The sequence below is a fragment of the Microtus ochrogaster genome, unplaced genomic scaffold (assembly GCF_000317375.1).
Source record: "Microtus ochrogaster isolate Prairie Vole_2 unplaced genomic scaffold, MicOch1.0 UNK126, whole genome shotgun sequence".
Lineage (NCBI taxonomy): Eukaryota > Metazoa > Chordata > Mammalia > Rodentia > Cricetidae > Microtus > Microtus ochrogaster.
Window position 1 is genome coordinate 339,846 of NW_004949224.1, and position 15,134 is coordinate 354,979.

Sequence of the window (15,134 nt, forward strand, 5' to 3'; positions counted from 1 at the left end):
AAAAAAAAAAAAAAGGAATGCAGGCTTGCCATTGAACTTTGCAATACTCCCTTCATAGTAGAAAGAAACCCCTAACTATGTAAATGAAATGGATTTGTTTCATAAAGGGTTTCAGGGCTATCAGAGATGGCTTAGCTGGTAAAGATGGCTTTGGCCAAAGATAGAACCTTAACTCGGTCTCCAGCACCGCATTTTAGAAGGAGAGAGCCAGCCCCTAAAAGCTGCCCGCTGACCTCCAGATGCCCACTGTGACACTCGTGCATACATACCATAAATTAAAAAAGTAGATAAGTAAGCAAGCAAGCAAAGAAAGCAGTTTAAAACCAGAGTTTTATCTTCACATTTGTAGTTATGATGTACAAGAAGGAATATCTTAACAGAAAAACTTAGGAACAAAATTCTTACTCATAAATCATTACAAATGGTGTCGTATACCTTGGCGATGGCAGGTATGCTTGGTGTTTGTGAGATCCTACACCCCAAAATAGATGTTATAGTAATATTCATTTTCCAGGCATTAGCCACACACACATAAGTATTGATAAATAAATTGGTTTCAAAGTGTCACATGACAAAGCCTTAGTTCGTGTGGGAGTTCAAAGTAGGAAAAGATTCCTATCTATAAGTGAAGGAATTCTTGCAGAAAAAAAAAAAAAGATTGTCCAGTTGGGGTAAGTATACGTGGAGGTCAATGGGTAACTTGAGTATTGATCCTCGCCTTCCCACCTTGCTTAACACCAGGTCTCTGTTGTTCCCTGATGCCTACACAAGCTTGCTGACCCTTCTCTGATTCCCATCTTAACACTGGGCACCAGATCACGTGGGATCACATTTGCACATCACTAGACCAGAGGTTTCTTGCGGGTTCTGGGCGTTTGAACCCAGGTCTACATGCTTATACAGCAGGCTCTTTACCCACCAAGCCATCTCCTCGGCTCAAAGCATAGACAGTGACTGTGGTCCGTTTTCTGTAGTTACACTTCCCACTTTTATCAGTGTGTGGTATTTATTGTTTTGAATATATATTACTTCCTTCTGTGTTTACTGAGAACCTATTGATTACCAAGTCTTGCTCTAACAATTTTCACATCTGTACCTCATTAAGAAGAGAGTAGTGTATATGTATGCTTGTATATATGTACATACATATATAAAAATACATATTTAAAACTAAAAAATTACTGCAGTCATAAGCACATATAAAGTAGATTATTCACTTATGCCCAGAGATGAAAGGTACAGGGGGCTGATGAACAATCGCACCATTTGGAGCTAGGAAAAAAACTCATTTATCCTTTTTTTCTTTATTAGGGAGTATGCCATAAAGACACTTTTCAAATTGCTTTCCTATTATTTTAGCTCCAGTTATGCTATCATTTGTGGAACAATTGTGCTTCTTTCGGTGAGAGATGCCAAGGGTGTTGTTAGCAGCTTGTTTATGTATGGCATTGAAAAGAATAAAGTTTGATCCCATTCTGTGTGAATGGTTTGAGCAGTGAATAAATAGGCCACGCAGATAAAGTCATAACTGAATGAATAGGAAAAGGCCATGCTAGGGCCAGGGAGAAGCTATCACATCCATTGTAAATTACCAATGCTGGTGGCTTCCTGTTGGCATACAGGCAAGGCATGACTGGAAGGTGTATTGTTATTAGGGGCACAAGTTGTCACGAGCTACAACAGCTGAGGGGTCTCGGGACATAGCTGTTCTTGTGAGCTTGGCATATAGTAGTAGTATGCCTCCTGGAGAAAAGCAAGTGGGGTAGTAAACCTGTCAGCTGATGCTAATCAAGAGACCCATGTGATGCTCATCTGCCCAGATACAGCACAGGTGCTGATGGCAAACATGGAATTCAGTCCCCAGCGACACATACACACACACAGACAGACACGTGCGTGCGCATATGTCCGTACTTGTCCATGTTTAATTTGACTTGGAACATGAAGTTTGAGAATGTCTAACGCAGCAAAGGGGAATAATTATTAAAACTGATGTCAGTCATCACGTGTCCTCTTTTGTATCCTAAGAATACACAGGCTTACCTCTGAAATCTTTTTTAAGTCTGAGAACATCAAAGACAGATTATGTCCTGAGGTCTCAGTAGCTCTCTTACTTTTCCTCTCCATATTCTACCACTGAGCCTCAAAATGTCAATGTGATGAAAGCATTTATTTTTGTTCTCATTGCACCCCACCATTTTCTGGTTGTGCACAAATTACCTCCTGCAGACTGAAACTACTTCCTATAAACTATTTAGAATTTTCTTCTAGAAACCAGATTGTTCTAAATTTTTCATCATATTTGTAATCAGTTTCTTCGCCTCTTCCCTCTACCATGTGGTGACCCACCTTCATTGTTTTTGGACTATGTATCTGTATCCAGGGAACCAGTGCACTGACAACTGACATTTTACATGTACCGTCACAGCTCAGTGACTCTATGTCACTAAAGCCAAACCACATCTGCTGCAAAGCAAAGTGACAAAACTCAAGAGTCACATGCCAGCTGTCCCCGCGGTGGTGACACTCATTTTGGCCTGTACCCTGAATTGCTGCATCATCTGAGTGTTCACCAAAAGAAAGATTGTACCTAAGTCCCAAGAGCTAATTCAAAGACAGCAGAGCACATTCCATCCTGTAGGCCAAACTCAGCCAATAAGTAGAGATAAAGCCAGAAGCAGAATAGAGGGGCCTGGGTGTCCTCTGCTGTAACACCCAGCAGTGGGATGGGCACTAAAGACGTGAGCCCCTCTGTAGCTGAGTATGGGGCTGGGTTTCAGTGACCAGTGCTGAACCACTGTCTCCAAAACCTGTGTGTTGAAACATCTTAACCTTCAGGTAGACCGTTACGTCACACGGAGACAGGTCAGAGAGGTGCCTTCTCCTTCAAGTTGGTCTCGAGGAAGCAATAAGGCAACCAAGCCATTTTACAGAGCTGGGAGTGGGGCCTCACCTGGTTCCCATCCTCAAACTCAGAGAGCTCCATTTCTGTTGTTTCTGGGACTGTTCTCTGGTTTATGAGTCTGTTAAAGCTGCCTGGATAGACTACAAGACACACACCCCAGAACAAGAGACAGGTTTAGGTCTTTCCCTGGAGGTGTCCATTCAAGACAGCCTCTTTAGCTTGCTTCTCAATAGTTGTTACCAGCGTATTGGTGTTAAGCAGTTCTGTGATACTCAGAAGTAGTTTCTCACCAACGTCTGTGTCCACGATGCTCATGAGAGGTATTCCAGCCAGCATGGTTACAGAGCCACGTACGTAATCAGCACCCAAGCTTAGCTAACATCCTTCCTCTGTGTATAAACTGGGTTAACCTGGGAGCCCTGACCCTTAGGGAGGGTCAGTTATGTATTCCTATACCTCAGAATGACAATTTAGACTTTGCCTTTATAATTTCATAATTTTCTCTGATATCAAGCAAGCAAATATTTTAGTGAAAATAAAGCAGAATATTGTTTCTAGAAAATGTATGTATTTGGTACTTTGGAAGAATAAAAAGTAAGTATGAGCAAAAAGATTGGGCCCGGGAGCAGACTTAAGTATCCAAAAGGACCGTTGTCTTGGTCTATTTGATGATTGTAAATGAACCCTAGACTGAGTAGTGTTTTATAAGAAGTTTATTGTGCATGGTTCTTTAAGCTGAGAAACCTAGGATGAAGATGCCTGTGGGTCCTGTGTCTAGCGAAGGTTGCCTGCTTCCAAAACACCAGCTTCTTGCTGCCTCCTCACGAGACAGAAGGGACAGGGCACATCCTTCTACCTACTAGATCTCCAGTCTCGTTCATGTGAGCAGAACCCCCTCCAAAGCCTCATCTCTTCATAAAATGCCTGACACCCACACTCAGACATAGCACCCCCCCAGTGAGTGTGCAGAGGACACAGCACCATTAAGCTGGTGGGTTGCTTTGTTCCTTGTTGACGTAGAACAGAATTTAAAGGCTCGTAGATGTTCAGAAAGCAGTCTGATTACAGGATCCCACAGCACGAGCTTGTGAAATATCAGGATTCTGAAGAACACCTTCCCAGAGTCCCACGCTGCCTCTCCCCGGTGGCTTTAGCTGCAGAGCATTGGTCGTGAAAATAATGTGTTTCAACATAACCATGAGGTGCGCAGTGCAGGCTTTGGGACATAGCCGACCTGGTTTGAATTTCCAGTCTGTAATTTTGTAGGTATTGGTGAAGTCACGTGTCATCCGCTAATCCTGCTTCCCCGTCTACAGTGCTGCTCCTGGAGTTTTGTGGAAGTTAGTGACACCCTGTTTGGAAATGGGCTAGATACAACATTCATACCCTATACAAGATAGCTGCTAAAAATCCGTAATTTTTTTGTTTTGTTTTTTGAATTTTATGTCACTTTTTCACCTTTTGCTCTGCTATTTTGGGACTTGTCTAAGGCCTCAGTAATGTATGACAGTCATACATTACTGTATTTCTACAGGTATGACCCTGGCCCTATAGTCAACTAGACAGTAACCCACACACACTATAATTTGATATCTAATATAACAAGGTATACAATTCTTGATAATAACCTATAAATATTTTACATGGGTTGGTATTAATAGAGCCAGTTTTAGTGGTTTGGCACTAGAGAAACTGAGGCAGCTGGGTGGTAAGTTTGAAGCTGACTTGAGTCCACGTAATAAATTCCCAACCAGAGTGGGCTTTGGAATAAAGCTCTGACTCAAAAATAAACAAAAAAAAATAGAAAGAGAAAGAAAAAATAACTGTCTATGCCATTCACTAAACAGGAGTTGAGAAATATTTATTTATGTACTACGGTTGTAAACAACAAAAATATTTAATAAGTGTGTTTCAGTTAGGGAACGGTATTTAGACTTATGGGGAAACCTAGAGACGTCCCCACCCTCAAAGAACTGCTTGGGTTACTTGGGAAAACACCAGAAATGTCACAAAGCGAGCTTATTTCATTGCAAATGAAATGGTTGCTGCAGATAAGAAAGGCTTAGCACTCCGAGAGGACACGGTTGTCTCTGAAGCCCAGAGCGTAAGAGTTTTGAACTTGTAATTGTTAGCAGTAATACCAAGAGAAAGGAAAGGGGTGTAATTAAGAAAAAAAAAAGAGAGACCCAGCGTGCTACAGTGCCCAGGACAACTAGAGAAGCCTGAGGACATCCTCAGGACTCCCACATACCTTCAGTGGAAGGCTCAGACCAAGATGGGCTCCACACTATGGCAGGTTAAACTGAACTTTAAAGCCTGGGCCTGTAGACCATGGTAGCTTTGTTGTTGCAATGGCAGCAAACAGGATACATGGTTATGGAAGTCAGACTCCTCAAGAGTTCCCGTTGCAAGGGAAACACTTGGCAAGCCTTCCTTCACCAGAGAGGGACAGTCACACTTCTTTCTCACACCAGTAAAGAATCTTTGGCTTTCTGCTGGAACAGTGATAATGGCAGTGATTGGAATGTAACGTCAGGAAATGCCTGGTTTTAAAATGTGTCTTTATTCTTCTAGGCCTCTTTTTCGTGGAAGTTCAGATGTGGATCAACTAGGAAAAATCTTGGAGTAAGTAAAAAATTATAGTCTTAGATCACATGAATGTCCACAGTGACTGTCCTCTGATGTTCTTGTTTCTCTCTTATCTCTCTTGCCTCAAGCTGAAGCTGCAGACAGTCTTACTAGTTGGTGTGGTGAGTTGGGACGAGGAAGAGAACCTCACTTAGGGCCGGTCATGATGCGTAACCTTGCTGCTGTGCTCTGAATGCTTGCGCGCTGCCTCGGTGGCTTTTTGCTGCTTCTCCATGCTTGGCTGAGCTCTGAGTGCCATCTCCGTGGTGCAGATGTTGTCTGCTTGTGGTCACATCTCTCCTGTCCATATAAGCATCCTATTCCCATTGAAAGTCCTTGATCGTTCTTGTTGGTTTGGCATTGCATTCCCAAGCCAAGGACAAAAATGCTACCCAGTCACACTTTCCCCTAGAACAGCAAACCAGGGGATGAGAGCCTGGGTTCTCACCTATGACAGCTGCAAGTGAGAAGAAGTTGCACGAAGCACCCTTCAGTGGGTTTGCTGCCCCATGCCTGGCTGGTGATTGCTGGCTTAACCCTGTTTTCTTTAGCTTTTTCACCTGAGAAACGGAACCAACTTTAGGTTCTCTGTTCGGTCTGCTTTCCAACCCGCGTGTTGCTTCCGGTTGTTTGTTCCATTATTGCTCTGTGATGATTTGCGAACCTCATTCGTGCCTCCGCTTGTGCATGTGAGGATGGGCATGCTTTCATGTCACTAGAATGTAACTGTGTGGCATCCTTTTTGGATATGTGCTTTTGCCGAGCCCCACCCCAAATGAAACAGAATGGAAAGTGCACAGGAGTCCTGGCTACGAGTCACCACCCTCGTTGGTTGGTAACGTTTTTATGAATCTCAATCTCAAGTGATTTTTTTTTTAATGGAATTGTAAAAAGTTATAAGATCCACTGCCCCACAAAAACAAACAAATAAACAAACAAACAAAATGATAATTATTTACTTGAGCATGATTGCTTCACACCTGGAATTCACCCCAAGCTAATGACTGGGTTCTTCTGGGAACCGGACGCTCTTCCTGCTTTGAAGCTGAAAGAACATTTGCTGGCTTTGATTTGTGTGTCGGGGAGGCAGTTGACTTTGTTATCGTTCGTCTGGTATGGTCTGGTCTAGGTAGTCACCAAGCGTGTCTCCTGACAATCCCGTAGAATGGACACATTCTCAACCAAGCCGGTGTGTTAACCTACTTTTGCGTGGAAACTCCTGTCATGCTCTGGTGGACTTGTGTTTCCCGAGACTGTGGAATGTGTTCTGTGTGCATGTGATCCTCAAGGACGGACCCAGGAAAGTAAACTTTCTAGTTTTCCCCCTGTGGAGGACAATCTTGGATGACATCTGCCACCGGGCAGTGGAGATCGTCACCTGCCCTCCCATCCTTACTGTTCCGGGGAGTCTGCAGACCACGGAGCCAGTGCAGTGGGTCAAAAGGAACATTTGGCTCGCCCCGTGGGAAAGCCTGGCACTCCCACGTGACTAACAGAAAAGCAACCCCAAAGCCTTGCATGTTTTGTGCCTTTAGATTATACTTCTTGGTTTCCGGCTTTGCCTCATTAATCTGAACCGTCCTCTCCGCAGGAAAGGGACCATGCTGCACCCTAGTGTCACTGCCAAACTACTTGACATTGTTTCTTACAGGAGCCAGAGAAGACAGTAGGGTGGACTTCGTTTAATTTTTATATGTGTATGCGTTTATGTATGCATATATCTCCGTGCCTCATGTGGAGTTGCTATGTACTTACATATTATGCAGACAGACATAGTGTTTCTCTGAAATTTTTTTTGGCTTCTGACTGCTGTATTCCTAAGATTTCAAATCTATGTTTGAAACTGCTAATAATACTCAGGAGACTGAGACCAGAGGATGATGAGTTTGAGGCCAGCCTGGGCTGCACGGTGAAACGCTTATCTTTAAAAAAGGCTGCCAATAAAATAATTTGAATTCCAAGCATCTTTATAATCCATTTATAGGTGAACGATGAGAAAGTTGTACAAAGTCCTGATGGAAACGGGCTAGGAAGGGTTTTCTTTTCCTCTGTGGCCATTCCATTCAAACACGTCCCTGGGTCGGCTTTCGTAGGCAGAGTGATGTTTCTACCCCTTCCTTCCTCACGTTATGGTTCTTGCTATTGAACATAGTTGTATGTTGCTCAGCCGTGATTTGCTCGTTGGTTCCAGTATATATATGAGTATATCCATAAAAGCATATCACATGCCTTTATGCGGCTGTCTGTTGATGCCGGAGGGAGGGAACAGAGCCAGTTTCTTGCTCCATGCCTCGTGATGTGTGCACTGGTGATGAAGAATGTGCTCTCCCCAGGGAGGTCTGTGACCTGAGAAGGGAACAGTGACAAAGCCCTGTAGGTCCTGTGACATTTACCACCTATCTTCCTCCAAGATGGTTGCAGCCACCCCTGGTTCTGTGCCGCAGAAGGTGCAGAGCGGAGCTTTAATGTGGGTGAGCGCCATTTCTAACTAGGGTCGAAATAGTTTGGATCAGGATCTGCAGCCATACAACCTGTCTACTAAATTATGTTCTTGTTTTTTTAGTTCAGAGTTACTCAGAGTCTGTGTACTCTCCGAATAACACTTAACTACCTATACGTAAACTAGAAATAATACTACATATGTATAAATTGTACGGGGCCACCAGCCTGCCAGTAATAAGTAACGAATGGATATCGGCTGCGTGCCAGTGTATGCCAGGCACTGTCGTATACAGTTCCAATAAATTACCACCAACCCTCCTGTAACTGCCAATTACTACTGTCGCAGACAAAGGACGCTAAAGCTCATGGCTGTCATGTAATTTGTCCTTGCATGTCAGTTAAGGGCAGGTGCTGAATCTGAAGCCACAGCTGCCTCTTCCCAAAGCCTGTGGCTTTCCCTCCACGTCTCTAATCCCAGAACGGTTGTCCGGGGAAACCCAAATGACATCGTTTTGGTGGACTGTCTCTCACTTTGGAATACCACTAAATAGTGCTTGCCTAAGATAGGGCTGACATGCTTTTTAACCTTATTTTTTTGACTCTAATTTATGTAATTATTTAGAAAATTACTCTTTAGTTTAACAACCTGGCTACAGTAATGTGTTTTATTATTAACACTGTACTGGATGGGCATCATGAAAACTCGTCTTCTCGGAGCTCTTCGATCAGAACACAGAGTAGAGCTCCATTGGGCTAGAGAGGCATACTTGGGTGTCCAGGTGGCCCTTCTTCAATCAGAACACAGAGTAGAGCTCCATTGGGCTAGAGAGGCATACTTGGGTGTCCAGGTGGCCCTTCTTCAATCAGAACACAGAGTAGAGCTCCATTGGGCTAGAGAGGCATACTTGGGTGTCCAGGTGGCCCTGCTTGGCCCGGCCTCGTCACTGCACCAGGACTTGTCTCAACTGCGAACCTCCCGCTAATGTCTGCTGCCACGGACTTCGCTTGCTTCCTCCGTAGTGTTCTCTGAGACTGTGCCGCGTGCCTGCTCTAGGATTTGGTGAGGAACCTATATGACTGCCAATGTTCACATTCCCTTCTGGTTCTTCTGTAGCGTGATTGGACTCCCAGGAGAGGAAGACTGGCCCAGGGATGTTGCTCTTCCCAGACAGGCTTTCCAATCCAAATCTGCCCAACCCATCGAGAAATTCGTGACAGATATTGACGAACTAGGCAAAGACCTACTTCTGGTAAGTTCCCGGATCATAGTTGGCCGGAGCCCATTGAAACTGGACGGCCAACGTTGTGTACCCCAACCACACAGCATGGGAGGCTGTGGTCTTCCTGTGGATTTTACTTCCAGCTGCTTGTTTTTGACTCTGGAATATCTTTTCTACCGCAGCTCTTAGCACCATGTTTTGCATGTGTATTTGGATGCAGTGTTAGAAGGCTCTGGATTTTGGGGGCACAGGCTTCTTGACGAGAAAATGTGTTTTCTTGTTTAAAGTTCCATGCTACTTGAAGCAACTTGATAATCATATCCATGCAGATGTTTTTCCCAAAGGAACCAAGTAGCAATTCTTCTAGTTATTGCTTTATTTAATAAGCATTTAGTGCGCTATGCACATATAAAATATCCTGCTGAAAATAAGATTCGGAGGCTGGAGAGATGTCTCAGTTCTTACGAATATGGGCAGCTTTTGCCGAGGGCTCGGGCTCAGTGCCCAGCGCCTTGTAACTCCAGCTCCAGCAATGCTGTCTTTTGGCCTCCACGGGTACCTGAGCTGTTGTGCACATTCCCCCACGCAGACTCAAATATACACATACCTAAAATGAAGTATCTTTTAAAAAAACAAACTAAGCACTTTTGTGCTATCAGACTCCTCATTATTGCTGTCATGTATACTGTCCTGCCCTTGGGGACACGGAAGGCCCTCCTTCTGCCCTGTTCTCCTTGTCAGAGCCCTTGTGAATAAGAAGTCTGAGTTAAGAGCCCTTACTACCTGATTCACACTGTGGATCGAAACCTGCTCTTCTCGTATCTCTCTCATCCTGCCACCCAGGCCAGAGAGGCAGCAGGTTCCTGCCAAACGTTTGTCTCATGGAAGCAGGTAGCTGCTCCCAGAAGAAACACGATATCCCTGAAGACCTCAGTCAGCTGATGGGCAAGGGCAAGGGTAAGGATGTTCCTCACAGCCTACCAGAGTGTTCAACTCTTGAATAAGTTATAATTCTAGAAGGTAATTTTTAACTCAGTTATTTGGCAATCAAATTAAACCTTTTTGACAGAAGCAATATGTATTGTTTATGGTGTTTTAGTTCATTCTCATGCTGGTGACTTTGTTCCTAGAGCATAACAGTTAGAGAAAGCTTAGGAGCCACTTTTCCGGGACCTCCCCCAAGGTCCAATGCACAAATGCACTATTTGCCTTGATATGTTTCCGATAAGATGTTTTCTTTATTACAGAAATGCTTGACATTTAATCCAGCGAAAAGAATATCCGCCTATGGCGCCCTGAATCACCCGTACTTCCAAGACCTGGAGAGGTACAAGGACCACCTGCACTCCCACCTGCCACCCAGCCAGACCACCTCGGAGCTGAACACAGCCTGAGGATCGTGGGGGATACCACGAGCTGCTCATCTAAACATGTCGTGGCTGACGAGTCCCCTGAGAAAGCCTTGCAGAGCAGTTGAAGATGGCTGCCTGCGGGCCTTCCAGATGCCAGCTTCTGGATGGGCCCTGCTTCACCAAGGAGACCACCTAGTTTACTGTTCCAAAATCAATGCAAGAGCGATTGCCGCTTTATGTTCGTTCACCTGTCTTGTCTGTCTGTCTGAAGAACCTGGAAAACTTCCAGATGAAGAGAAGCTGCTGACCCATCGTGCTGCCATTTCATTTTCTAACCTTGAGTGCTGCCCACTGTGGGATGGTAATCTAGGTCCGGCTGAGTTATGACATCATCTCTGCAGCTGCTGGGCCTGCTTTGGTACTTGTGACTGTGTGTGTGTCTGAGAGAGAGAGAGAGAGAGAGAGAGAGAGAGAGAGAGAGAGAGAGAGAGAGAGAGAGAGAGAGAGAGGTTCCTGATCTTGTAAAGTGTTAACTTTTTGTAGACAACAAGAATTGAATTTTAGACTAAGGTGATTGAATCACAATGAAGGTGATTGAGCAGTGTGTTTCTCTCCAGTTAGAAAGGTGAGCCTATGTCCTCAGCATTTCCTTTCTGTCCAAAAGCTTTTGCTAGCTGTAAACGATAAAGTTTTGGACACCACAAAAACAAGAAGGTGAAAGGGAGGGGAAACCCGGTATCTCTAAAGAGACTTTTTCGAAGCATGCATTCTTCTGTTTGCTCTTTGGAAAGCTGAATGTACTTGTCCTAAGTCCTGTGTATAGCACAGTACCTAATTCTTCTCTGGGGAAAGGCCCTATACGCATTTTATTACTTGCAATAGATTTAGGGACTGTTCTTCAAATAGGTTTTAAAGATAAAGAAAGCCTATATTTCCTGGTTTGAGATGTTATTTCCTTTGCATTTCTTGTTATTTAGTTTTTTTGTTTTAGAGAGTTGCTCCCTTCTCTGATTTGGAGATGGTTCTGACTAGAGACAGGAATGCCACGAGGTTCTCTCCACCTTACCTTCCACCCCATAATTTCTGCCGTGCATCTGCCTCGTTCTGATTTGTCTGTACAGTGCCCACCTTCTCCATCGCCAGCACGTCTAACCCATGTTCCTACCATGCCTAGCTGAGGACGGATTGCCTAGCTGCCCGCTACCACCACACCTCTGCCTGCCCGCTGTCTTTTCACTGAACGCTTTGCTACCAGCCTTGTTTATGGCTCATGGCTCGAATTCTGCGATCCTAATAGGGTCCTCCTACATTTTCTTAGTGTAGTCTTCCCACCTGCTGTCCCTGAGGTCACTTGTCCAGCGTGTCACCACCATCTAGATTGCTTTACATTTTTATAGAGTGGATTGTGGATGAAATGTCTAAGGGGATGGGTGTCTTCTCCCCCTTTTAGAGAAACTGTTTACTTTCTCTCCATCCCCTGGATGTGCTGTTTTCTGGTGCCCTGTGCTTTCTGTAGAGCCAGCCTGGCCGGGGCTTCATAAACAACTTTCCCTTGCTGTCTGCTCTCAGTTCTCTATGCTCCGTGCCACTTTTGCCTTATCCACAGGTTTGGTGCACCGGTAATTAGAAAGCACAGAAAGCAGCTTTGGGGAAGTTTAGCTGTCTTTTAATCATGTTTGGAGTGCATGTAAGTAGGAACTAGATCATGTTTCAGCATACTTGGACAGAATGACCGATGTCAGATTCAGATGGTGTATTCTGAAGCCTTACTGAGTTTTTTTTTTTGCAGCTGAATAATGCTTGTGATTATCTTGGATAGAGGTGAGTTAGGTGCCCTTCCTATGAGCTTTGGGGGCTGGGAGTCAGTCTTTTCCCTTTTTAATACATGTATTACATTTTTTTGATTCACTTTCTTTAGAAACAAGTTTTTTTTTTTTTCCAAAAGCAAGATTTAAAAAAAAAAAAATTCTAGGCTGTGTGAATGTCCTGTGTATCATCATTACAGCCCTGGGATGTGTTGTGAGTGCCGTCAAAGCTCGAGATAGGCTCGGAGCAGCCAGCAGGTCTACCCTAAGTCTCTTCACAGCAGTGGGTTCTGCTTTGCCTTGAGCAAGGCTCAAAATGTAGGCTTTTGCTGCGGCCTAGAAATTAAATATAAAACTCACTTCACCATGGCCTACTCCATTTTGGATTAGCATCCATGTGATAAAGTGAAAATAATTTTGAAGGTTTTGCTTTTGGAAAAAAAAAATAGTGTCTCCCCCGAATTGCTTTGTTTGAGGAAAATACAGCTGTCTTAAACTGGAATCTTTTAGTATTGTGCAGAATTTTTAAGGTATAGTATTCAACTTCATTATTGTCATCTGTTTGGGGCTTATTTCTAAGTAGGTTTCGGAGGGATTGTTGTTTTCGGGGGGTTGATTTTGTTTTGTTTTGTTTGTTTTTCGAGGCAGGGCTTCTCTGTGTAACAGTCCTGGCTGTCCTGGAACTAGCTCTTCTAGACCAGCCTGCCCTCAAACTCGCAGAGATCCTTCTGCCTCTGCCTCCAGAGTGCTGGCACTAAAGGTATGTGCCACCACCAGCCTGCTTTAAGTAGTATTTTAAGTCACAAACATTTTGGTATTAGAAACTTGGCATATTGTGCCAGAATGATCCAGAAAGGACATCCCTGCCTCTCTGGACCTCATCTCTGCCCCAGCTCTTCATTCATGCAGTCCTCTGGGTGTCGGGCACCTTGCCATCCCGGCCCTTAGTAGTACATGGAAGCATAAGGTGGAATAAAGGCTCAGTGCGCAGGGCTCACCCTGGGGCCTATGGATTCAACACCTTTGTCACTAACGAAGACCTTCTGCCCCAGGGTTCTGCTGAAACAGCTTTTAGTGATGAGAAACAGGTTTGAAATTACTGTAGAAATAGTGGAAGAATGTGCCTAACCGCTTCTCTTCAGGGTTTGGTCCCGGGCCCTGGCATTGCAAGACTGTCTGGAGTTGTAACATCCTCTTCAGAAACAAGAGGGGAGATTTTCCAAGTAGTCCCCATGAGCTCCCAGGCTATCTTGTGAGGAGTCCTGACCGCCCCGCCACCCTGAGACACACAGTCTGTGAGCGCCCGGTGGGCTGCAGCGTCCCACTTTGTCCCTCTTTGAAGAAGATGGGCGCTCAAGCAGCAGAGAAACTGTCCCCTGCTTCTCACGATTTCCTCTCAGAACCCCTCACTGAATAGTAGATTTGAATTTAGTCTCAGGTGATTTACTTCAAACAGCCCAGAAGTCCTCACTTAAAAACCGAATTTCCACGTGGTCATTTTTTAGTAAAAATAAAAAGTCTAGGATACCTTCTGGGTGTTGCCATAAACTACTTCTCTTTGAATAGAAAGGTGTGCAGATGGCTCAGCAATGGAAAGCTGTTCAGCTAGTTTGAGAAAGTCAATAGGACCCAACATTTTGAACTTTAAAGCATGTCCTGAAATTGTTTTCTAAAGACTTTTATTTGTCTGTATGTGCCACTGTGAGTATGCCAAGCATGTTGCCGGTGCCCTAGAGTCCAGGAGAGAGTGTCGGATCCCCTGGAGTTGGAACCTCGCTGACGTGGGTGCTGGGAACTGAACTGTGGTCTCCAGCAAAATCAGGAAAGAGCAGGACTCGATTTTAACCTCTGCAGCTCCCGTGCAGATATTTTTTAAGGGACCATAGCTGCTTCTATTAAGAATTATGCCTACTAAAGGCAGTTACAGCCATTCTCATTAGGGGAGTTAAATCATGTAAGTGTTCGAGAACCACACTCACACACACGCGCGCGCGCACACACACACGCACACACACACATGGTTTCCTGTGTAGCCATGGCTGTCCTGGAACTCTCTTATAGATCAGGTTAGCCTCGAACTCAAGTAGATCTGCCTGGCCCTGCCTCTTGATTCCTAGGATTAATGACATGCACCACCACACCCAGCTGTCTGTTTTTATGAGCTCACTTTCTGAAAGCACACTTTTGTTGCACAGCTGAGTTCAGCAGATAGCACTAAGTCCTTGTAATAGTGAGCACATATTGATAGCCTACAGAAGAATGCACACTTTACATTGTAGCATGAAAATAAAGATATTATATGACTTCTGAATCTTTAAAATTATGGAATAGTGGGAACCAACACAGCATATTCAGAGGTTATTTCCAAATTTACAGACTTTTTGAATAATACACTTTTGCCGTTAAGTGTATTCTAACAAAAATTTTAGGTCAGCCAGCACTTACAGACTTGGTATGTCAACAAAACACATTCTGTGGAGACACACAGAATGGATGGTGTTTCTTCCTCGTTTTATAGGAAGAAAGCAGCCACCTGAAGCTATACTCAAAATATATATACATGCCTAAGAACAGGCACTATAAAAAAATGAAAATTTAAATGGCATTTACCTCCTTGTCTTCAAGTGAGAATAGACAACTTAAAAGCCTTATCCAAAATCCTCCTTTGTTTCGGGGGTAAGTCTTGTTATAGAAGCCGGGCAAACGTGCTGCCTACAGCCTCCTGCCTTTTCCAAGCACTGGATTGCACATCTAATCATATCCAGTTTGGTTTGGCTTTTTG

At 44.2% G+C, this 15,134-nt stretch overlaps 1 protein-coding gene across 1 annotated transcript in view; it reads left to right on the forward strand.

The window, feature by feature from the left end:
• Positions 1-14,362, forward strand: part of Cdk6 (cyclin dependent kinase 6) — a 190,796-nt gene extending 176,434 nt beyond the window's left edge. The window contains exons 6-8 of the mRNA XM_026778322.1: positions 5,480-5,530; positions 9,090-9,225; positions 10,443-14,362. Of these exons, the coding sequence (XP_026634123.1) occupies positions 5,480-5,530; positions 9,090-9,225; positions 10,443-10,589 (334 nt within the window). The 3' untranslated portion in view covers positions 10,590-14,362. The remainder of the gene's footprint in view (positions 1-5,479; positions 5,531-9,089; positions 9,226-10,442) is intronic.
• Positions 14,363-15,134: the final 772 nt, after the last annotated feature.